Raw genomic sequence first — 24,273 nt, 5'->3', positions numbered from 1 at the left:
TGAAATGATTTATCCGTGATCATGGAAGGGGTACGTACCGGCAGATGTATCGCCACGTGATGTGGTCCTTAACCGCCTCTTAGTGAAACAGCAGTAAGTAAGCTCAAACGGCCGCCATCAAAACCGGAGGTTCCCTTTAACTGACTCGAAGAGAGAGGATTGAACTGTCCTACTATTTCCAGAACTTACGGATTATTTTTATTTTCAATGGGGACACTGTGACAGAAGAGGACAGAACGTGTGAAGGGGAGGGAAGAGTTCGGGCCAATGATGTGCAGTTCCGCCTCCTCCCCTCCAACCGAGACGCTACCCCCTACCTCCCCGGTGATAAGGGCTCGGAGGAGGACTCGGTATTAAGTTTGGCGTGGTTTGACAACGAGCGTCATCATCATCGTTCGCAAAACTGTCACTCCCCCAGCAAAAAATTCCAAATTCTACACGTTTTCGAGAATCTGCTCGTTTGCATCTGTCAACATTCTCTCCACGGATCTCAAATTTCAGTTCTACTGCACTTGGTTCAGAGAGGGGTAGGGTTAAGGAGAGAGAGGAAGGCAACTGAGGATATGGCAAATGCTTTGATTCGTCTCCCCCCGGAGATCGTCCATAATATCCTCAAATATGTGAACCCCGTCGATCTCGCACGCATCGCGAAGACGTGCCGCATGCTGCATAGGAGTATTATGCAGGATCGGTTGCTGTGTAAGGAGATTTGGTGTTTGAGTCTTGTAAGTCGAATCGATTCGTTTGTATTGGTTTCTGGGGTGGCAGGCACCACTGAAGTCGAACGTGGACGAGGCTGATGGTTACAGGATGAGCCTAAGGAGAAGGGCCTGAGCAATGACGAAGGAGTTAAGGAGTTTGATTTCGAGCACGAACTCCATGAGTTTGTGAGGGTTCAGAGGATTCTGAAAAATGACAGCTCGGTCGAGGAAAAGGTGGGGGTGGCGCCTTCCCCTCCTCACATATCAATACTGACAGCAACACAGGTCGCTCGACTCCCGACCATCTCGAGCTTCGCGACGAAGCTGCTGCAGACCGCTTCCCCTAAGGACTCCAAAAACATGGCCGTGATGCGGGAATGGTTCGACGATAAAAGAGACAGGGAGAAGAGGGACAATATTGAGGCCTTCCTCTGCCAATCAATCACCTTCTCCCGCTCCCGCCTCACCACCGCTCTCCCCACTCCCTCCTTCGCCGACCGCCAAGCTTCCGCAAAATTGCACGTCCAGTACGGCACCCCCATCTTCTATCCCCGGCGCGGTAGGTACGCCCAAGTGTACCCCTACGCCGTGTCCATGGTCTACGATTTGCGTAATTATAAAGAGGAGAGTCTTTGGGGCCCGTATCTGGAGGATGGGAAGGCGAGCGTGGATTGGGAGAAGCTGGAGGCGGTTATGATTGTTCTCGGGTGGAATCTGCGGGTTTTCACCGAGCAGAGGGATGGCGTGTTCGGGCCGAGGAGTGTGTGGAGGGAACCGTGGGTTGGGGCGAGTCCCGGGAGTTATGAGGAAATGCAGGGTATTCCCGAGGCGGTGGAGGAAGGTGTCGTGGACCCGTATGGGGTGCAGGGGACGTGGATGAGGGTTGTTTGTTTTCTTGGTATGATTGCTTCCCTCCCGTTTCTTTCCAGCCCCTTTGGGCACTGGCGGGATGTTGAGTTTGGAGTGGCTGAAATGCTGATGAGGAAGATTTCCACGACCTCTTCGCCTACAACTTCACCTCGTCGGACACGGACTCCCTCCCCTCCACCTCCCCACGGCCACCGCTCAACACAAACGAAGCCATCCGTCTCATATCCATGGAAATCCGGCCCACCCGCACCGAAGCCCCGGGCCCAGACGATGGCCAGGAATTACCGGTGGTGTTCTTCGAGGGCACGGCGAAGAGTATGCATGCGCAGTGGGAGCCGCATGCGAATTCGAGGATTAAGGGCAGTGTGAGGTTGACAAAGGAAGGCGAGGTCAGGTGGCAGAGTGTTAGTGTTTATGGGGGCGAGGAGAGGTGGGCGAGTGAGGGGATTCAGGTTGGGGGTTTGAGGTCCGCGAGAGGAGTGCTGGGGCATTGGTTTGATAAGTGTGTCTATCCTTTTGGAACAGAATTTTTGGTTTGCGGTGGAGCTGACAGTCAAAAGGGACCACGATGTCCATGGCCCAGCAGGCCCAACGGCTTTCTGGAAAATCAACGATCATCTCGATGGTGGGGCGGATTACGATAGTGAAGAAGAGGAAGACGACGATTGGACGGAGGATCCGGAGGAGGTTCTGGAGGCTATTGCTAGTCTTGTTGGATTTCAGGCGGATCTGGGGTAGAGGATACGAGTAGGAGGAGTGCAAGGCATGAAAATGGGACAACAAGTTGCTTGTGACGTGATATGTTTGTGAGTTGAAACGAGAGGTTTGGGCAGGGAGCCTACATACCACAGCTGATTTGAGAATGGAGTCTACAGTGTCGATATTAGCTTTTCAGGTGCTTCTAAATCAGCAGAGAGTTAGCAGCAAGTGCCAATTCGAAGTAATTCCAAGCAAGGAACACTTGCTCCCCTCCTAACCTCGTTGCGTCGTGTCTTCCTTCCCCTCCTCCTGTTCCACTGCTTCTTCCTCTTCCTCATCTGGAGGACTCACATAATTTTCTACCCCAGGCTTCTTCCCGTATGGAGCTTTCTCTTGCTGACTCGTGATTCGAGAGTGAAAGAGAAAAAGAGAGGCCAGATTCGAGACGAGGAGTGGAAACTAGACTCCGAGTTTCTGCATATGTGTTCCTGAAAACTACTCCCTAGTTGGGACTTAGGCATGGTGAGAGTAAGAGATGTTGAAGGGAAGATGTTTTTGCTGTGAGAGGTGGTTGGAGGTTTGGGTGAAAGAACACGCGATCCAGACTCTGGGGTTTTGCCACATGTGTTTATGAGCAGGCCCCAGGTGGGGCTTGAAACTGGTGAGCGAGTGCGAGATTTTCGAGGGAAGCTGTGTAACGATGAGGTTCGAGTCTGCGGAAGAATGTTAAAGAGGCTGGCTCGCTTAGAAAGGGGGTGGCTTGTGTTCTCGGGAATCGCCTCTTTCCTTTTACAGAAGGAATGTACTAGCTCTCTAGAAAGGAAGGGGAAGGGAGGCCGCTAGTGTGGTTTTATTTCTTGTTTTGCTTTTGTCAGGGACTCGGCATTTATTTTAGGAGCTTGCTGTGCTTTAGCAGTCGAGGGTTTTTACGTATCCAGCTGGTCCCAAGGAATATTCCGGGCAAGCCACTTTCTCAGGCAAAAATACCCATGCATCGAGTCCGCCCCGAATTCGCACCGCGTCCGTCTACCGCTCTAAATCCAGCGACGATTCCGATTTCGACATGTCACTCCGTCGCAAGTCTGCAAGTCTGCCTGCCAAACAGCCTCCTCAGCTGCTGCCAACGACAATTCAACGTCCGAGAGCCGGAGGCATCGGGCCCACGAACGGCGATCCGAAGCAACGGACACATTCGCAGGCTTCCGCGGAAGAGGTTTCTCCATCAGAGATATTCGAGCTTTCGAAGCTTCCTCCTGAGATCAGAAATATAATGTACAGTATTGAGAGTTTATCGCAATCTCCAACCACGGACAGATCACTCCCCCTCAGCCACGAAATCTTCGAGCTGCCATGCGTCACCGACCTAACCTCTATCCCGAGGTTCTCAAGATCTACCATCGGGAATAACACTTCCTCCTCCGGTACAAGAACGAAGAAGATTTTGATGAGAACGTTTCGATGGAGCTGGTTCGATCCATTCGACACCTAACGATCGGCCAGGGAGATATGGAAGGGATGCATCCAGTACCACCCAAACCTCTCAGACTTTCGCGTCCATCTGGTGAGGAGGGACATCCGTCGTTCCGTGTGTATCGTGATTTCCATCCACCACTTCGTCGAAGTGGTGTGGCACAACCCTTTCGACACGAAGATCCATCAGGCGCTAGGGCTCCGAAGCATCAGTGTCAACCTGCGTCTATATCCTCGCCTTTATTCCGGAACGGGAGCCCTGGAGTACTCGCATTTGTGGATTTGATATTCCGCTTCTTCCACTGCCTTACCCGACTAATTGTCTACGCCACCCAGTCGCCCCACGCCAAGAATCATCCGCATTACAGTCTGTCGTTGGAGAAGGAGGCGGAACAGTTTGACGAGAAGGTGCAGTTGACAAGTGTGGCTACGCATATGGAGAAGTTTGAGGGAAAGGATCGGGGTTTGGGGTTCAAGTATCAGTGGCTGGGAAAGGATAGGGCGGGAGATTTTTTGGTATGGAGAAGAGGAGGGTGATGATTGGAGACGACTTAATTGGAAGGAAAAAGATTGGAAACTATTGATTTGGATAAGTTCGCTTCCCCTTGGCTCATTTTACGGGATATTGATGAACCTGCGAGGCTGGATTTTTGAGATCAGCAGCTGTATCTGGAACATGGGTCGCCACAAGAGATGAGCCTCCAATGTGAAGAGGTTGCTTCCGGTCTTCAGTAGGTCTTTTTCGGGACTTCCTTCATGCACACAATGATGAACGAGAAAGAGGATTTTTGAGGCACGATGACCCTTCACAAAGTGGAGTCTGTATTTTGGCAAGTGTCTACTCCTGAAAGAGGACGAAACTTCCCGAACAAGGGCGTCGCTTCCTGAAAAGTTTCCCCTACCGTTCTTTCTTGATCTTTCTTCTGTATCCCTCCTTCTCCACAAGAACGGAGTCTTACCTGGCATCTTCCAACACTTTCGAGACAAATCTGCTTCTTCTTCGAATCCCCCCGTATTTACAGCAAATCTATTTCTTCATTTCTATACCTGTTTACTCCCAGGACTTTGACTTTCTTCCCATCCAACGAACACTGCCTACGAGCTTTCGACATCGTCGTACAACATACCCTCTTGAACCATGGCTCCTCGAACGAGACTGAAAGACCAGCAGCACGCCATGAATGACGATGGAGATGATGCAGTATCTCCTCAGCCGTAACCGAATGTGCGAGGCGGCCTAGCAAGATCCTTTGGGGCTGCATTTGCCAGCATGGACCAATGGAATATTGCTAGGAACCCTCTTCCTGATAGCCCGCCGAGAGCTCGGTCGCGGTCTCACAGACGTAATCCCCATCTGAACGACCTGTGGAAGCTTCCTCCTCCCCCAGCACAAACAGACAAATACGACTTCCGACGATCAGGGATATTCGAGCACCTTCAACCTCCTCTTGAAATCCAGAATATTATATTCAAAAAATATTTCACCGCCGTCTCCAAGTACTCCCGATACTCTCATTCACAGTCTTCCAGCCTTCCAGCTGCCGTTCGTTAGCGACTTGATTTGTATCCTGATGTCTTGAAACCATATCACAAACATTATAACTTCACACTCTGGTCCACGACCCAGGAAAAAGATTTTGACGAAACTGTTACCAACTTACCATGAAATTGGTGCGATCGATGTGACACTTGGCGAGAGGTGTGCTGGAGCTTGTAGACTTGATGCACCTCTTCTTTCCTCACTTAGAAGAAGTAAGGGTTTGTGTAAGGCGCGCGGTTTGGCGGAGCGCACCCTAGGATGTTCGTTGAAGGAGGAGGAAAGGGAATTCGCTACGAAGAAGAAGGTGATTCCATTGAACAGCTATGCAGAGGAAAAAAGAGGGAAGATTCTCGGGGTTGGATTTGAGTGTATTTGGCTGAGCAAGGAGGGGAAGAAGAGATCCCTTCTTATGCAGGGGAGCTGGGGTGGGGGTTGGGTACCCAAGGGACCTCTGGCTTCGAGATCTTGGACATCTCCGTATATAAAACTCGGAAATTCTAGAAAAAAATTGATTTCATCCCCTCTCCACTCTAATCAAATGTTCCCATTGAACTTGGCCCAGTTAAGATGATTGCCGCCTTTTCTGTCCGCCGCCTCCCAATGCCGGAATGAGCGAATGCAGATTTGCATGTCATGTGGATGGCAAATCTGATGCTGGCATCATGATTGCAGCAATAGGATTTACACCCTGAGGACTTAAGATGCCATTAGCCTACTCAGAACCACTTAGTAAAGCTTCCGCAACATCACGGTGGTTTTCATTGGTATTGTGCCGTCCCTGGCCTCTTTCAGACAAAGAATTGAGACAAGATGTTACGGGAGAAAACGGTGGTGTATAGGCAGCAGGCGCGAAATTCAGAAATACCTTCCACGTAGCTCTTGAAACATATCTCCAAATCCTCAATCGACAGATAAGGGTGGTTCTGTTCACGCCCGTTCGTCAATACGAGCGGTTGACCAATCGGGCGCTACGATTGGTCAATCGGCCTTCCGATTAATCAATCGTAGCTCCCATTAATCAATAGGAAATGGAATACGATTCGCAAGCCACAGTGGGTCCCGATTGATCAATAAGGGGGCCGATTGATCAATCGGCTAATATTGAGGTCTCGGGAATAGCAAAAGCTTTACTATACATGCCTCCTACTACGTCTAGGCGCTCCTATAGCTACCCTAGCCCTTTTTGGTACCCTCCCCTCCACTTGATCACCTGATTCTCCTCCTTCTCTAGCTCCATTCTCACGTGCTTGCTCCTCAGCTACTCTCTTCTTTGCTCTCTCAGATGCTCTTCCAGCCTTCTGAACTGATGCAATTGAACCACGATTATTCTCCTTTGCTACCGCTTTAGGGAGGGTGATTTTATCCCTCTTGTGGGTTGCACCAGTAGTAGGTAAATCAGGATAAGTTGATTGGGAGGTGATTTTATTGAGGGTACTATGCGGCCAGAGAGTAGTAAGCTCGCCATACTTAGTAGCTAAGCGGTAGCCCTATTTTAATTAGCTTTTATTAAAAGTAAGGCTTATAAACTACATACCTTTGGAGTCTTTTCCAGAACTCTTACTGGAATTCTAGCCATTTCCGTACCGAATCTGTATTGCTTTGGGATCTGGAGGGTTGCAATCTCTTGAATATCATATTCAAGAGCTTTGGAATTCGCTCTCTTTACCATATTCTCCTTCTGTTTTCTCATATGCTCCGCAACCCTCCTAGTTAGCTCAGATAAAATCATCTCCTCAGCTACTTCCTCCTGTTCTGCTTCCTCATCCACGAAAAAGCTATCCTCTCCATCCTCTCCATTCTCTCTATTCTCTCCATTCTCTCTATTCTCTCTATCCTCTCCATCCTCTCCAGAAGCGCTACTCTCAGTAGTACCTTCCATAGGCCCTATAGCCCCTAGGGCCGCACGTGCGCGGCGAGCACTCTCCTTATGGTCTAGGAAATCAGTAGGTGGCTTTCGTCCAAACCAGGCCTCGTATGGTGTATTTCCCTTAGGAAGAGCTGGTGTAGCTGTGGTATTAATTACCCATGCGATTAAAGGAAGTAACTGTATCCACGATTGGATACCAGTATCCGCTCGTACGGCCCGTAGTCGTTTTTTGAAGATTCGATTAGCCACTTCAATAGAGCCCTGAGATTGAGGGTGATAAGCTCGTCCGCGAATAATCTTTATCCCTCTCTTCTTGCAAATCTCAATTACTTTCCCCTTAAACTCACCCCTATTATTACAGGCTAAAATGGAAATATACCCATTATTATTTAGCCATTTAATAAGCTCGTCCGCAGCTTCGTCCGCAGTCTTAGCCTTAAGCCCACGGATCTATACGAACTTAGAAAAGTGGCATTTCAATTGCCAGATCCACGTATATTCTCCGTCCCGATCATGCTATAATAGTATTAGTAATAGTAATACTATAGTATTAATGAAGTGTGAATAAAAAGGTTCGGAATTTACGAAAATCGCAGGAATTGCGAAAATCGCAGGAAAAGCTTAAAAACGTACGAAACGTACGAAATGCAGGAAATGCAGGAAATACAGGAATATAGGGGTAAATCACATGACTTAAGGGATACTTATACGAAAATCCATTAAATCCAGAACCATACGCTTGCCAGGATAATGAGATTGGATAGGTGTAATCCCCTTAGGATTCTTCTGAGCCTTTTCCTTATTGCAGTGAGTACAGCGGGTACTTATCCAAGCGTGGTCGTTACGGGATGGGCCATGCCAAATACGTCTTGTATGCTCAAATGTAGTATTAAAGGCTATTATATAGGTTATTAGTATAAAAATTAGTAAATTCAAGGGGTACTTACCTGTATGCATTAATTTCTCATGAACAGTAGTCAAAACCTCAAAGGCATTGTTATAGCAAAGGGTATACCGGGCTGGAATAATCTCATTGCGGCGGGTATCGTGGTATTCCTTACGATATACCTGATTATCCTGAAGCTTGTATAATTGGGATTCGTGCTTAATATTAGCCTGGTAGCGCTTCTCTGCTTTTGTTCTACTAGGGAGTGAAGCATCAGGATTTTGCAACTACCATCTGATATCCATACGCTTCCTAGTAGTAAGAATTTTCCTACTACCGCCCTTAGCAAGCCTTTGATCCCATGCAGCTTCGTCTTCAGCGGACCAATTATCAGTAGGGTCTTCAGTAATAGGGGAGGGCAAAAACTGAGTGCCAGAGGAACGTGCTCCTGGTGCAGTAATATCAAAATATTGCTCTGCTCGGCCATAGATACGTTGACGAGGTGTACGTGGGGCTGGAGATGAACGAAGGGTTGAAAGAGACATATTGGAAGTAAGGTAATTGATTGGGAGATATATAGAATCAGTAATTGTGCTTGGAAAGTAGGTGCTTATACTGTGAACTATGTGCTGTGAACTGTGTCTAGGTAGTAAAAAGGGAGCAGAGGCCCTATACATATCTAGAAGCTCTGGAGAAGTGTCTTTACCCCTATTACATACTGAGAACTAAAGGGTTTCAGCCATTAGTCTTGAGGATATATTATTACATACTGAGAACTAAAGGGTTTCAGCCTCCTCAGCCCCGAAACCCCAATATTACCCGATTGATCAATCGGCCCCCTTATTGATCAATCGGGACCCACTGTGGCTTGCGAATCGTATTCCATTTCCTATTGATCAATGGGAGCTACGATTGATTAATCGGAAGGCCGATTGACCAATCGTAGCGCCCGATTGGTCAACCGCTCGTATTGACGAACGGGCGTGAACAGTTCACTCCCCTTGACGTACCTTTCTCTTTGCAAATGGCGACTTCTCCCGTCAGTTCCGCTGCTATTCAAACCTTCCCAGAGCCCTCCAAATAGATTTGCGCACCTAACGACGAGACTTGCGACTTCACGCTCTCACTTGATGATGTCGAGAACGAAGCCTCTGTGAAAGATGTCAAAGATGATCAGGCATATGACTCCAAGACTTGGGTACCGGCGACCTCCTTCCTGCTTCCCTTAAAACCCCAAGCCCCGAACCCCCTCTAAATATGATATACAATAACCAAAAGTACCATATCACTAATTCGTACCCAGCCTCCACCTCAGCCATGAGCGCAGCAAAAGTCTCACCAACAATCGCCCGCCATATCCAATCAATTTCCATTTTTATACATCCCTCTTCTACCGCACCCAGAATTCAGATATGAGGAAAGCAATCAGGCTCCAGACTCTGATTATGGAGTTTGAGGTGCAGAGTACGGAGGGTTTGTTCCCGTTTGCGCAATCAGTATTTCGTCGTTTTCAAGGGCAGGAGATGTTGACGAAACGTGTTAAGACTGAGAAGTTGGTCAAGCTGCTTCCTGTGAGCAAAGCGTCGGAGGAGATTGAGGACTAGGTGTTTGATGCAAAGACAGGATATCGAGAGGGTGGTTTGGTGTTGGCGGCGGGAGAAGGACGGCATGGAGATGTGTTTGGGCTGTGGAAAACACCGTTGTTTGAGGTACCGCAAACATGAATGACAATCGATACTACTTGGAAGATTGATCTAAAGAAGCAAGCATAAGCCAGTGTTTAAGATGTCATTGACAGAACGAAAACCCGGCATCTTCTTTCAGAATTTAAAATCAAGTCTTGGCGAGAGCGCCTCTACCTACCCAGCCAGCCTTGTGGGAAACTTGGCTGGTGCTGCATATAATTAAATGAGAAGGTGATATGAATTGAGCTACTCGGGCTGTGTATGATTTTTGGGGATGATCATTTCTAATTCTTTTGCAAGCGATGACTCCTGACTGTTGTCAATATTGACATTTTAAGCGAGTCACGTGAAGGCTTGCTCACAAGCTCACTCAATCATCCTCACTCTTCAGGACTTCGGTTAAGGCCTTGTGTTCCTCCACCCTTTAACTAAGCAAAAGTATGGCTAGCCAATTTCCAAGTGTAATGGACAGACTTGCTCAGTTGAGGTATGTTTCTCCCATGGCAAAACTGAGCGAAAGCCATGTCTTTAAGTCTTTCAGGTTTTTATTCGCCTTTGTAAGATCTGCTTCAGTTCTCTCACCCTTCCACGCAGTTTCTAGAGATCATTTTCCCTTTGTCTTTGGTGTTTTACAACCATGAGCCCTTCTTCATCTTTTATATATCTTCACCTTCAGACATCAGAGCTCGGTAACCTATTCTTATCGTTGCAAGATACCTAGGTCGGAACTTGTTTCTTAGCGTCCTTTGGCCATTCCTCTAGCGCTTTCGTTTAAGGGGGGAGAATTATTTAGTCCTCCGCTCCGGGACTATATCATGGACACGGTATTACTATCCGCGTCCGCGTCCAACATCTTCCTCTTCAAGGCACCAATTCACACAAACTCTTCAACAACACCTACCTGCAATCAACCACTTTCCTAAAGAAACTTCTTCTTCGTTTTGTACCTCAGAAAAACATTCAAAGACAAATCCACTTTCAAGGACGTCAAAAACGCGTCGATCGTGCCTACCCAGCAAGTCCTGATCGCGGCAGCAAGTCGACCCTCATCAACAACAACAACAACTACCACCAGCAACAAGCAACAGTTGCCGATTGCCACCATGGAGAAAGGTGTTCCTCAAGCACCCCGAAAAGCTTCTCAAGGACCGTTCAAGTTCCAGGAGAAACTGGAAGTGGTGACAAACGCGTCCGATGCGCCTCTCCGTTTTATCATCGAAGGGGTGTGGTTTCGTAATATCTGTCATAACGTCGTGAAGAAAGCAAATCCAAAGACCTTCTTGCAGAGATTGGTTGCTGCAAAAGAAGGTGACAAGGCAGAGATGCGATCTTCATTGAACGCGGTCACCCAACCAGATATCCAACGCGTCACTGCGGCTCTCCCTGCCTCTGCTAGTTCGTATATTCTCAAAGACCTCTCTGCAGAAGTCCGATGTATGATCTACAACTACTATTTCAAAGGCACGACACAAGTTCGCAATGAGTCACCGGCCCTTGTCGTTGCCATGCGTTGTAGCCGAGAGTACTACCAAGAGGTGGTCGAGTGCTACTACCGTGGGTGCAACTTGGTCATCTCTCAATACAACCTGGATTACTTCATTGATAAATTCCCAGCCCACCGTGTCCGCTGGATGGGAAGTCTGACGCTGGAAAAAGAGTAAATGACCCTCCCTCGCACTACTCCAGAGCTTGAATGCTGACTTTTACTGTAGGGTCATCTTGCCGACTCAGCAGATGTTCCTTTATCACAAGTACAAGAAGACTGAAAGAGGCTCAAACACTCGTCCTATTCCATTCACTCGCAAGTTGAAGACATGGCTTGACGCCGCCAGACCCTTTGTCGAAGACACCTATACCGAGCGCTGGGAGGACTTCCAAAGCCTCGCTGAACACCTCCTCTCGTTCTCCACCATGGCAAAGTTCCAGCAAGCTACCAACCTCCGCTGGCTTAAGATCAACACTGCTGTCGTGTACGGCCGTGACCCAAAGGATCTTTGCGTGTTGGTGAAGAAGTTGTACGAGCACTTCCCACTCCTAGAGCACCTGGTCATCCCTGATTTGGCAACGCTGCCCTCGACCGAATTGATCTTTGGACTTCGTGACTATTTCGTTCTTGGAAGAACTGGACCACTTATTCGGTTGGGCCGTACTGAGGACATCTTGGGGTTCAACGATGAAGAGTCGAAATCGTATATCCTAAGTGGAGGTTGGCAGCAAATTCCTATTGGATTCGAATGCTATCTCGACCCACGCAATGGCGAGAAGCGATACTTCCGATTTAAGTTCTCCGATGAGGAGGTTATTGAGCGACGAATTTAGGGGGTAAAACCACTTAGGCTGCTATAGGAATATGGATACTTGGGGAGATGGCAAGTTCGAGCCTGCTTTGAAGAAGACCTCGGATTGACAAAACTGTCGGGATATTTCAATGAACTGTGCGGCAACTGTGTTGAACAGAGATTAGTGGTGCTGGGGATTTGTTTGAGATTGGAATGAAGAGCGAGGGTGATGCACAAACTTGTTGGGATATTCTAATAGCTTTGGTTTGTGTTGGACTGATTTTCACAAAGGAACGTGTTTGAGCTTGGACTGAAGAGAGAGTAAGATGGGCAAAAGGGTGTCGGGATATTTCAATGCATTGCTGTTTGTATTGAAAAGACATTTGAGAGGGAGTAAATTCGACTTTGGGCTAGCAGGAGTGGAAGAAGCAGATCATTGATTGATGAGTAGCGCTTGACTTCATGAGGAGATCAACTGCTCGAGTCCCTTAGGACACCCCATAGCAATAGATTTCCTTACAAAACGACTTGAAATTTGGCAACTAACTTTGACTGAAAATTACTCGATATCTTGATTCAATGCACTTGAAGATATCTTCACGCGCTGCGAGTAGCTAACCACCGTCACCGGGACTGCCATATCATTTTCTGGACACCGAGAGAGAAACTCATGGGCTTGGCAAAAATTGGCTCTCTGATTCTTCGCATTCATCCTGTTGGTTTTCTTTGAGTAATCTGGCATCAATGCAGTGGAAGTGCTTAAAGAGCATCCATGCCTCGTCTTGTTTTAGCGCAGGATGGCGGCGAAACATATCAGGCGAGGCATCTACCGCAGATTCACAGACACCCGAGATTTAAGTAAGCACTCCAGAGACTTCTTATTATCCACATAACGTATTGATTGGTTAATTATCTGGAGATCAGGTCTGAAGCTCACGATGTACTAGGTTCGAAGAAAAATGAAATGCATTCTCACTGCATTTAATCATGTTTTGCCCATAACAGCCCACCCAAGAAGTTTAAGTTGCACGTTGTAAACAATTTTCTGACTCCCTTGAAAGATTTTGGTAATTTTTCCAATATTCTTTCTAGCGTTTTGGAAATATTCTTTGACATGCTGCTGAAGATAATACCCCGCTTATTTCAATCCCACTACAGTCAACACTTCAAATTCCTGACACCCCCAATGAACAGAGATCAGTAGGATTTACTGATTTGAAAGAAATTCACTAGCTAAATGACGTGGATTCAGCATTTATGTGTTTAAATTAGTGCTGGGTTAGATCTTGTGAAGTGTTATAAGTGCATAATTTAGGCAAGCAAGCATGACCACCCCGTAGCTTCACCCTCACAAGTTTGCCAGGAATTCCCCCAACCAAGAACGTATAACCATTCCATCTAAAGACCCCTTCGGTAGGTATGAGCTCACCAAATAGTGAGATTCAGCAGTCTTTGATTCACTAAAAGCGTCTTCAGGCAGCCTCAAATATTTTCACCTTCAACCCCTCGAAATTTGGCGCTAAATTTTGCAAGGTCTTCGCATGCAGTTTTTCAGCCTCCTCAAATTGTGGCATCCATCCTCGGGCATCAAACCCTTGGTTCATGACCCTCATAGAGGTAAAACAAAGAGGGTGTTTCGATCGCCGCCAACTGCGTCAATACCACCTTCACCTCCTCCCGAATCTCCTCCACATCTCTCAAATCTCGAAAATGTCTGACATTCGCTATCACATCCTCGAAATGTGGCACGTTTGGTGGGACTTCTTCAGGCGAGACGCAAGAAATCACTGGCGCAACATCTTCCTGCTTGTTCTAGCAGATGCTATAACTCGCATTCTCGGTCTCGACGCCTCGTATGGCCTCAATCCGCTCCTCCTCTTCCCTCTGTTTCTCTACTCACTCGGACTCCTTGCTAGTGTCATTGGTGATACGTACTTCGAACTTACGGAAAAGCTCACAGGCGATGCTCAGTACAAAAGCAATCCACCTTCGGAATCAGGCAGCATATCCAAACACAATGCTCCGTCCGGAGGCAAGACTCGAAGCAATCGTCAGCGTCCGCCTCAACGCAATCGCAAACACAAAAGAAATTATCCATCTCAAGGCAACCCACTAGCAAAAGGCACGCCCTCCTTCAAGGGCAAGCATTCTTCTAAGAGCAATCCACTTTGGCGGAACCAACTCAAACAAGGATGGCGTGCTACCCTGATGTTGCTCCTGGCAATTACTGTCTGTAGTATTCTGATCCCGGACACCAGGAATGGAACTCATCAGAGGCTCTGGAGTATTTTATTTGGTTACTTACTCGCTCCCTTCTTCAATCTCATTAGCTACTTATATTTCGAACTTATGGAAGATCTACCATGCAGTTCCCTTTCCAAGGCCAATCCCCCAGACAGAGAACAACGCCCTCCAGGGCATCCGCCCAAAAGCAATCCTGCCAAACCCAAACGCAAGCCACCGTCCAAACCCAAACGCAAGGCCAAACGCAAGCCTCCGTCTCCAGGTAACCGGACACTCAAAGGTAATCATTCTACCGAAGGCAACCGCCAGTCCGAAACGGATTCTCATTCCAATGGAAATAATGCAACAACATGCAACGGTTCGCGTCAAAACAATGCTCCTACGAACTACCTGGCAAGACTTGCACCAGAAATCAGACTCCAGATATTCAAGCACTATTTCACAGCCTTCCGTCCGGAGCGGATCTACCGGGAGTCACACTACAAAGGACACTACTCCAAGAATCTTTTGAATGCACTACACGATGGTTCAAACCAAAGACAGTACGAGGAAGCTTTAGAACAGTATCAGAAAGCTTCTAACCTAAGCTTTTTACTCCCCGGAGGCGGTGTAGAGAAGGACTTTGTGGACAACCTGGAACCTTCTGCACTTTCGCCATTGAAGGAGATTACATTTGGGCCAAGGTAGGTTGTCCATCCACTCCCTCTAGATTCTGGCTTACATTTGCTGCTCTGAAGCGTCATCGAGCGCCTGATCCTCCCCGACAACCCGAGTCCCGAATCCGGCCTTACAAATACACTGAGACTCTTTAGCTTGAGGTCCAAACTCGCACAGGCAAAGGACTTACATACTCTGACTCTGTATCTCGGAGAAACTGGGGAAATCGTAGCCAGAATGTCGTTTTTGTTCCTCTTCATCAGCATCACGACATTTCAAAAGCTGGGCAAGATGCGATTCTGCTTTCCCTCGAAATCGACAAGCAAGGAAAGAGCAGAGAAAGCCTTGTTCATGCTCCATCAAGACCTTAGCATGGGGATGAACATCCCGGTCCACAGAATTCCACAGTCTTCAGAGATATTTGGCTGTCAACACGACAATTATGGGTTCATTTGGCACTGTCGGAGTGGAAGAAATATTGAGATTGAGTTCACAATCTACGATGGATGAAGGTAAACCAGAAGGCAGGACGGTCAGTCTCTCTCAACGGCAAGCAATAAATCGAGAAGAAAACTATGAAGCTAAGTCTGCAGCTATGGTTCTGATTCGAAGCGGTTTCTTCGTCAGAAGTGTATTGGACATATGGCTTTATCAATTAAATCACAACAAGAACGTCAAACGACTCGTAGCCTTTGGTTCTCGGATATCTGTTGCTTGAACAAAGGAAAGCCTAAAGATTGATCACGTGACTCGAGCCAAAACTCGAACTCCTTGGTCCCTTTCGAACCCTAATCATTTGAAGCTTCCTACTTTCATAACTTGGAGGTAATCCATTTGTTTATCACTGTGCTGTTACATTGACAAAATACTTCGCGCAAAGAATGCCCCGCAGACCGAAGCCGTCGAGAATGGCCGCCATGAAGAACACTTCAACCCACACCTAGACTCAAACAGCCAATTCCGCCTCTTCTCACCAAGCCGAGGATAACAGGAGGTGGTTTACAGTTCTCCTCTCAAATCCGGACTCTTCATTACTGGTGGAGCGCTTCAAGACGCCGAATCTCATCAAAGCCCTGCGGTCAAAAAAGACGTGGGATCTTTACTAGGAAGCCTTCGCGGTATATTGGCGTGTTATACTATTTGTTTTCTCGCGCTTCAATTACCGGAATTTTAGAGTTGCGAAGAATAAAAAGCAGTTGAAGTCGATTCAAAATCTCATTTGTGTCATTGACCAAGTTGCAATATTGAAAGGTGATGGAGGAATGCTGACTTGTGCCAGGCCAGATACAGTAAACTTCGGCTACTATTCTCCATTGAAGTTGTTCGATGGAGCGGATGTACGGCACTTCGTGGTACTGAATCACGATAGGTCCGGAGACCGTCTTGATGCCCTAGAGATCAGCGGACATGCGAACTTCATTGAAAAGAGCTTGGGCTACTTCAAACAGTTGCAATCGATCCGAATCGAATGCGAGGAATATAGCCGTGGGAGCGGCAAGTTTTTGGAATTGGAAAATATGATGAATGGAATATTGGGGGTAGATGATATATATGTCCAGGATATGGAATACTCGACGAAGGGGGATTCTGCATATCGTTGGAGTGTGTGGGCGTGGGGAGCGTATAGAGGAAAGAAACCTGAGCGCGTTGTGAGACCTGTAAGTAGGTCCTCGAGGGAGGCCATAAATTTTTGGCCTTCTTCATACGTACGGTAGAGAATATCACGTTCATACAGCGCAATACTCGTGTCGAGCCATATATCACGTGACTTTCCATATCTGATTCTTTGGTACATTGACCAACAAGTTAGCTCTCCTGCGACAAGTTGTGACGACTTGGCACTCGTGACTCTATACACGTACCACTTTCGAATTATATAGAGCCCATAAAATCTCAAAAAAGCTGCATGGGGTCCCAGAAAACGTCAACCTCGCAAACTACCACCATGGCCCTGGCTCCAACTTCCAGCCAAGGATGTATCTTCTCCAGAATCAATTGCCCGGCCGAAATCAGAATCGAGATCTGGACCGCGTATTTTCATTGGTTCAATGAAGAGGCATTTTTCTCCCACAATGGTTTAGGATGCCAAATCTCATAAAAGCTCTCCGAGCCAAGGAAACAATCAAAATATACCACTAAGCACTTTGTGCTTATTGGGAGACGACGGAATTCACCTTCTTCCGAGAGAATGCTTTCAATTTTCTAAGACTGGAGGAGACAAAGAGAATTGCGTCCATTCAGAACTTGATATTGTAGTCGCGTAATGAGTAATTTCCCACCGTATCATAGTTTGAAAGTGCTGATTGGCGAAGAATGCATCATCCAGGATAGGAGAACAGAGAGCGATCAGAAAAGCGCTCAGCAGTGCGAAATGTGGTGATTAACGAATGGGATATGACCCGGGATAGAATGAAGCTCAGCGACCAGCAAGCCAAAATAGGTTGAACTGGTGTTCGCTGCATTTTGAGCATCTGAGGTCATTATCTCTGGAAATACGTACCACTACCTGCTCCAAGGATATAATTCATCCGTGGGGCGAGCTTGTCATGACTCTGGAAGCGCAAATGGTGAAGAAAATTGACAGACTATCTAGAATGGAAGGAGTGCTCCGCGTCGAGAAAAATGGCTTTGGGAGACTGAGCATATTCAGATATGGACTTAGCGAGCAACTTCGAGAATTCCATTCGGGCTTTCTAAGGAGTACTGAACCTGCTCATGGACGATAGGCTGGTGGCTGCAATAGACTGGGTCGAAACTTGACAGACACCAAAGCAGAGAGGATCAGATGTTCGGATGCAGCACTGAAGGAAGATCATTTTGAACAACTAGAAACTCTCAATCCTTCAATAATGTTTCCTATGCCCATTTAAACGGTGATCATTGGGAAATGGGCCTGTTGGACAAACTTCTCAATCCTCATGATGGCTCGACTTGGGCTGGAAAAGTGATCCTCAGCCCTACTGACGTTCCAAATGGGTATTGTAAGTCATTGAAACTTCCGAATAGCCAAAATCTGCGATATGCTGATCAATGTATGTAGTAGTCAATGCTCTCTCTCAAGGGCAGCAGTGAATGAAGCAGTTGAAAAAGCTTTGTGGTGATGTTAAAGCGGACTCAAAATAAGCGAGCCGGCCGCACACTGAAGAACATCACCGATCTTCACGAAAACTTCACCCCAGATCAGAGACAAGAGACCACGTCGAGTGCACCACTGTAAGTACCCTAGAATATTGTTTACGAGCCAACAGTCTCTGCGGACGCTTTAGATGCGCGAAGAACGAAAGCTGCTGACGCTGGAGAGAATAGCTCCGTCTCCACTTCCATCCACCTACCACCTCCCACATTCTCCGACGAAGGTCAGACTCTACCAATCATGGATATGGAAAAGTTGAAGAAGATGCAGCAGTCGGTGCGAATTGGTGAGTTGAATCTGCGCGGTTCTGGGGTGGAAGCTTCTGCGTGTTTGGGCAATTGAGGCTCTGAACCTGGAGGCACCCTCAAATTTCAATTTGAACATAGCTAACCCCAATCATAGGGTACGTATAGAGTCGTCCTTCTGCAGCTTCTACGGATATATATTTCGCCATCCCAGGAGGCGGCCAGAATGTGGAGGACAGGCACGATACCTAGATATGCTGACAAATGGGGAACAGTGGAAAGGGCACACCGCGAAGAAAGGTCAAGAAGGTCCACAAGAGCACGGGAATGGATGACAAGAAGCTGCAAACAGCACTCAAGAAGCTCAATGTTCAGCCCATCCAAGCTATTGAGGAGGTCAACATGTTCAAGGCTGATGGAAACGTCATCCACTTTGCTGCTCCCAAAGGTACGGCAATAGCTTCATTCTGCGCACTTGTACCCCGCGATGGGGAATTTGAGAGCCTTAGCTAATACATCTGTCCTGCAGTCCACGCCGCTGTCCCATCAAACACCTTCGCAATCTACGGCACCGGAGAAGACAAGGAGCTCACCGAACTCGTCCCCGGTATCCTCAACCAACTCGGCCCCGACTCCCTCGCATCCCTCCGAAAGCTAGCTGAGAGCTACCAGTCCATGCAGAAAGCTGAAGGTGGTGAAGGAAAGGCGGACGATGATGATGATGACATCCCAGATCTGGTCGCGGGCGAGAATTTCGAGGACAAGGTCGAATAAAAAATACACTCTCACAAGCAGAGGAGATATGACACATGGGAGAACGGGAGGAGTCTTGATTTGAGGGGTTCTGCAGCGACTCTACGGCTATGTCACGGCTGCTAGCATGAAATGTGGCGAGATTCTTCGGTAGTCACAGGGTTGCTTGCTTGTACAAATTCATAAAGCAACTTCGTTCTTCCCAGTTTGATTCTGGATCCTTCCGCGGTCTAGCTATGAATGTAGGTGGGTTCTCTGGAAGAAGCAGGATGGTTTCACGTGACCATCGTATTTCTCCGCGAGCAGAGTAGTGCCTCAAAAAGGACCATTTTTAGCGGGTTTGTAGTAATCCCACCGCCATGCAGTCGTCGCGCAGTTTTCACAAGATATTTGGAGCTTATAGCAACAAGATAGCAACATTTTCTCATTGGACTAGTCATTATAACCCTGAGTGGGGTGATTATCAGCTGGCATATTTACTAGTATATCAATGCCACCATCTTTCGCCTTACGTTGATTTCCCATATTCAATCTTCATTAAGATAAATACCATTTACTCGTGTTCAGAACTTCGTTGTGTGGAAGCAAGAGCTTCTCCTAGCCCGTCGAGTATTCCTTGTCATACAATCGAAACGCCTTGGAGGCAGAATCTCCGTCCTCAAGATCACCCATCAAATCACAAATCTCCACCTTGCCGCATTCGAGAGAAAGCGCCTCAGACGCCTCTCTTCGATGACTTCTTCAACTACATCTACTAGTTTGGAGACTCGTTCTTCTCCGCAGTTTTCCAGATATGTGGAGTCGCAAATCACTCTTGTGCGTTCTGTTCTCTGCTCGCTTTTGAAGACTGCATAGCAGATGAGAATCGAAGGGTTACCGGCGCCGGAACTGGTTGAGTCGATTAATGGATCAACTTAGTAACACTTTTTGAGTGGTAACCGTTGCTGCTTTACCTACACAGGGCATCAGATTTGCAGCAAGGTTCAGGAATAAGAATAATGAGGGACTTTTAGGACACTGCCTTGCTTCAGAGTGGTCTCCCACTCACGTCATATATGCGAAATGAGCAGAGAGGGGACTTTGCTAGCTTATTCTCAATGCATGATGACGCGAGTATAGTCACGTGACTACCCTGCCCTCGTCACTCTGATATCTCTATTACATGATATCTCCGGTATTAATACTTTTCAAAAGTTTCCTTTGTTACAGTACCCTCATAATTATCATACCCATTCATAACGCTCATTTGATCCATTAATGTCACCGAAACCCCAAGCCACTTCCCAAGACCTTACCAGCTACCACTCTCATCTGCAATCAGACCACCAAATACTGTAAAAAGTGCACTTATACGGCACCACACAAGTTGTTGGTCCGTTATAACCCTGGCCTCCACACTGACCCCACTGATTCACGGTTCCCGTAGGTGTAGGGGAAGCACTCGACGACGTACTTGAAGATGTCGTCGTTGGAGGGCAATATCCGTCTCCTACTCCACTTTATTCCCATACAGTTAGCTTTGCCCGTCAAGGGAAATTCTTGAGCTTAGAGAGATTTGCCTACCAATAACCGTAAATCGAGCAACACATTCCCGCAGCACAGGTCCCACCCACACCGCCAACACACGAGCCAACTTGACAGTAATCGGGCCCGGTACCGCAGTAGTCGTAGATCGAGCAGCAGAGACCGGGAGCACAAGGAACGGTGGCGCAGGAACCGAGCTGGCGGTGCTCGAGACTGGGGATGAGGGGGTTGGCGAGGACGGAAGTGAGGAGGGTTGTAAGCCCAAGGTTGAGGAGTTTATTTGTAAGCATGGCGGTGATGATTGCTTGGTGAGTGAAGGGGAGTTTTGTTCTTTAAGTGAGATATTGGGGAAATTTCAGGAATGTGAAAAAGGCTTTGTATACATTTTATGCTGATGTTTTAATCTCGACAGACAAATCTCCGAGACTTCCAACACACCATTCCTTGATCTTAAATAAGATTAATGACCCGATTCTTGATCAGATGTTCACGGCATGCTGCAGCCCACACCTGAATCTGAGGATACACCGGATCGGTCGCTTACGTTCAACCTCAGCTGATGCATCGCCAAGTGCCTGGCTTCGCGATGATCTACGGTCAGGCCACACATGCCATTCCCCATTTGCAAGAATTCCCCTCCTGGAAATACGAGGTTGTCAGTATTATGGGGATGAGAAAGAAAAATTCGAACATTGTGATTGGTTGACTTGGGCCTATATGTAAGAATATATGGCTGCAGGCCTTACGGGCATTTAGGCGGGAAGATTACTAACTGTGCCAAATGACGTCGCGATGCTTTTGAGAGTGCGGCGCCTTCCGCTGATCTTTATTTTGTGGGTGTTGGATTGTGGTATTTGTTACTGGTCTTGGGTATTAAAGCTGAAAAGGACGGGAACTGTTGAAAAGGAGCAACGATGAATATCACGTGACAAATATTAATACAGGAGGAGGGGGAGAGTTTCCAGAGATGGTCTGCTCTCACATTTTGTACCCACGTTTCAGATTGGAAGCAGGGAAAGTCACTTAGTTGAGGCTCTGTTGGCAGACAGCACTCCTGGCGAAGTCTTTACAAAGTTTGTAGAGAATACGAGTGAGGAATTTACCAAGGGATTAGCCTCACGCGCGAAGTCTATGCACCCCATTTCCCCTTCTTCTTCTTCTTCTTCTTCTTCTTCTTCTTCTTCTTCTTTGCCTCGCCGTGGTAGCGGGGAGAAACACTCTTTCATTTTCAATGGTAGTGCTATCAAGTGTAAGCTAGAGTCGGTTTGGGACCGAATTATGTTAACCGGAATCTTTGAAGTCGGTACTACCCATTTCCAACGGCCGGAGGGACCTTCATTTAGGGCCAGTAGCTTTTTTGACTGCCTCGCTTTTTTTCTCTCACTTATTCACTCGTGGATTTCTGCAGTAGACTCAAGTCACCTACAGCAACATGGAGTCCGATCCAGCATTCTCGACGATGAGCAGCCTCTCAGACGAGGTTCTGCTTATCATCATCGAGCAGATTGAGCGCAACTACCTGCCTGCATTCATGAAGGTCTCCCGCCAGATATACCAACTTGGAACACCGGTCCTTTATCGCTTCGTTCAATATGGATTTCCCCTGACAAGCACGGGGAAGCCTCGCCCAGCCCAATTGAAGTATGGAATGGAGGGTGCTCTCAAATACATCAGTCCTTCTCGAATCTCAGTCATCTTCGATGTCGAGAGATTCATCGACACATTAGAGAGAAATCACAACTTGAGGCGACTCGTGATTGGTGCGAGCTTGGACACAAATGAAAACGACGATATGTGGAACCAGAATCCGACGATACCGCCTTTTCCAGAGCTGTACTCGAAGGCACTTATCAGCCATCTAATAGAGTTGGTTTCCCCTTCTTTGAAATATCTCGAAGTAAAGCCGAGCACAATCAACCTATCTCTCCTGTCATCGGTCCCGAACGCTGCCATAGAGATTCCAGCTACGCAGATCATCGAGTTTGAGCGTACAACGGTGGCTCATCTCAAAGCGCTCTTCAGTGTTGGCACTCTCCGGCATATCACTATAAGCTGGTTTGGCTTGTTTTCAACTTCTGTAGAGAACCTATCTGCGATAGAGAAGGATCCCATATGGAAGTCGGCTGTCGGAACCTCTCCTGTCGTTTCACTCTCGTTCCCTTCGATCATACTGCCCCGCCAGCTGATTTTCGACCTCGATGATCTACCTCTAGTTCTGATCTCTATGCTCATCACATGGCCCCGTCAATTGAAATGCTTTCATATTGGCCTACAAGTTGGCGCCGATGTTGGATCTGACCTCTGGATTCGTTTTATGGCAGCCTTGCTCTGTCATTCTGAGTCTTTAGAGGAATGCTTTATCGACTTCAGGAGCCTATCGACGAAACTCCTACCTAGCTTGAATATGGCGGGATTCAAAAATCTCAGAAGATTGGGCATGGCAGCGTCATTCCTAGAATTGCCCCATGTGAGGGAAGAAACCCTCGAGCTACCTACGCAACAATTATGGAAACTCCTCCCGGGAACAATAGAAGATCTACAACTTGACTTCTCTGCTCCCTTCGAACATGATTTAAGGACATCAGAAATATTCTGGGCAGAACCTAGCACACTACACCCAACGTACGAAGCGATAGCTCTGAAGGATTCGCTGTTCGAGATTCTCGAACACAGAAATGATCGCTTCCCGCGGCTGCGGTACCTTGTACTCTGGTGCGGAGACCTAGAGAACAAGGTGACACTCCAGTCAACACAACGATCACATCCGCATGATCTCAAGGTGCAAGTTGCTTCCGATTGCGTTGGGTTCTGGCTTGATTATTTCGATCTTCCAACTGCATTCAGAGAGGCTGGAATCTGTCTGACGTGGTCTGTTGGCCCAGAGCCACCGCTCTTCAACCGCATGCACCCTGACTAGCGCAGGTGTGGAAGAACAGGAGATGTTCTACTGAGGAAACCTGGCATCAATTGAGCGTGAAAACTGACTTACTTAAATCAATGGCGATAAGTATGGCTGAGGTCTTGACTTCTGGACTTTGTTAAGGAAATCGCAACTTTAACGGCGCTGGTGGTTCTGAAATCCAGACGGCCCAGTAAAGGGGATCATCGACCAATGTTCGAGGATTAAAGAGGCGAGGGCGCAGCATCGTCAAAAGGTTCTTCTTCGAGCATGATCTGTGAAACAAAGATAGCTCTTCAAAATCTGTTAGCTGTTCCATTAATATTCACCCTGTCTCCCTTTTGCTTTACCTCCCATTCCACCCTTGCTTAATTGGGTTTCCCCTGATTTCGTCCGAGCTGAATTAACATTTACCCCTATTTCAGCTTGATTGAAATGCCAATTATCTTCAATGAAATTATGCGTTTACCCCGCTCAAGTGGAAAAGGCGGTTACTCCTCTTTCACAATGCGAGGTGCAGCGAAAAATAATATATCTTCCTGAAGGTCCGTCAAAGGACTGGTTGGCTGTATTAAATTCACGAGTGCAACGTTCCTCTTTCTCTGGTTGTTTCCTTTCCTGAAGCCAGTGTTGTTTTAACAATAACGTTAAAATTTGAAAGCAATTTTGGCTCTGAATTATGTTTACCTTTACTGACTTTCATTAACGGGAGAAGAACAAGGAAATGGCTCGAAGATTAGTATTTTGGGCTGCTCCTGAAGCTTGGACCGAGATCTACAGGTGAATCTATTCACGTTGGACTTATCATGGAAAGCGTCGAG

At 47.3% G+C, this 24,273-nt stretch overlaps 8 protein-coding genes across 8 annotated transcripts; 7 read left to right on the top strand and 1 right to left on the bottom strand.

The window, feature by feature from the left end:
• Positions 1–393: 393 nt before the first annotated feature.
• Positions 394–2,527, top strand: K444DRAFT_597858 (uncharacterized protein). Its single transcript, XM_024878507.1, has 5 exons — positions 394–725; positions 810–935; positions 987–1,599; positions 1,689–2,073; positions 2,132–2,527. Exons 1-5 carry the CDS (start codon positions 564–566, stop codon positions 2,307–2,309), a joined length of 1,464 nt encoding a protein of 487 aa, XP_024731681.1. The 5' UTR covers positions 394–563; the 3' UTR covers positions 2,310–2,527.
• An 807-nt stretch (positions 2,528–3,334) lies between these two features.
• Positions 3,335–4,577, top strand: K444DRAFT_618136 (uncharacterized protein). The gene has a single exon (XM_024881256.1). The coding sequence runs from the start codon at positions 3,729–3,731 to the stop codon at positions 4,275–4,277; it is 549 nt and encodes a 182-aa protein (XP_024731680.1). The 5' UTR covers positions 3,335–3,728; the 3' UTR covers positions 4,278–4,577.
• Positions 4,578–10,158: 5,581 nt separating this feature from the next.
• On the top strand, positions 10,159–12,159 carry K444DRAFT_697917 (uncharacterized protein; the record flags this gene model as incomplete). Its single annotated transcript, XM_024887942.1, has 3 exons — positions 10,159–10,205; positions 10,644–11,375; positions 11,431–12,159. The coding sequence occupies 3 exons, from the start codon at positions 10,159–10,161 to the stop codon at positions 12,035–12,037; spliced, it is 1,386 nt and encodes a 461-aa protein (XP_024731679.1). The 3' UTR covers positions 12,038–12,159.
• A 1,548-nt stretch (positions 12,160–13,707) lies between these two features.
• K444DRAFT_697916 (uncharacterized protein) lies at positions 13,708–15,408 on the top strand (the record flags this gene model as incomplete). The annotated part of the gene is made up of 2 exons (XM_024887941.1): positions 13,708–14,924; positions 14,979–15,408. The coding sequence occupies 2 exons, from the start codon at positions 13,708–13,710 to the stop codon at positions 15,406–15,408; spliced, it is 1,647 nt and encodes a 548-aa protein (XP_024731678.1).
• Positions 15,409–16,160: 752 nt separating this feature from the next.
• On the top strand, positions 16,161–16,950 carry K444DRAFT_697911 (uncharacterized protein; the record flags this gene model as incomplete). Its single annotated transcript, XM_024887940.1, has 2 exons — positions 16,161–16,556; positions 16,801–16,950. 2 exons carry the CDS (start codon positions 16,161–16,163, stop codon positions 16,948–16,950), a joined length of 546 nt encoding a protein of 181 aa, XP_024731677.1.
• Positions 16,951–18,229: 1,279 nt separating this feature from the next.
• On the top strand, positions 18,230–19,535 carry K444DRAFT_618135 (nascent polypeptide-associated complex subunit beta). The gene is made up of 3 exons (XM_024881255.1): positions 18,230–18,317; positions 18,434–18,724; positions 18,806–19,535. The coding sequence occupies exons 2-3, from the start codon at positions 18,541–18,543 to the stop codon at positions 19,048–19,050; spliced, it is 429 nt and encodes a 142-aa protein (XP_024731676.1). The 5' UTR covers positions 18,230–18,317; positions 18,434–18,540; the 3' UTR covers positions 19,051–19,535.
• Positions 19,536–20,159: 624 nt separating this feature from the next.
• Positions 20,160–20,861, bottom strand: K444DRAFT_597854 (carbohydrate-binding module family 18 protein). The gene is made up of 2 exons (XM_024878506.1): positions 20,593–20,861; positions 20,160–20,526 (listed from the first exon to the last, which is right to left on the bottom strand). The coding sequence occupies exons 1-2, from the start codon at positions 20,841–20,843 to the stop codon at positions 20,337–20,339; spliced, it is 441 nt and encodes a 146-aa protein (XP_024731675.1). The 5' UTR covers positions 20,844–20,861; the 3' UTR covers positions 20,160–20,336.
• A 1,124-nt stretch (positions 20,862–21,985) lies between these two features.
• On the top strand, positions 21,986–23,470 carry K444DRAFT_634466 (uncharacterized protein; the record flags this gene model as incomplete). The annotated part of the gene is made up of 1 exon (XM_024883748.1): positions 21,986–23,470. One exon carries the CDS (start codon positions 21,986–21,988, stop codon positions 23,468–23,470), a length of 1,485 nt encoding a protein of 494 aa, XP_024731674.1.
• Positions 23,471–24,273: the final 803 nt, after the last annotated feature.

Source organism: Hyaloscypha bicolor, assembly GCF_002865645.1.
Source record: "Hyaloscypha bicolor E unplaced genomic scaffold K444scaffold_129, whole genome shotgun sequence".
In the NCBI taxonomy this organism is placed as follows: Eukaryota; Fungi; Ascomycota; class Leotiomycetes; order Helotiales; family Hyaloscyphaceae; genus Hyaloscypha; species Hyaloscypha bicolor.
The sequence above is the reverse complement of the archived record's forward strand: the minus strand, read 5'-3'. Positions and strand labels throughout refer to the sequence as shown.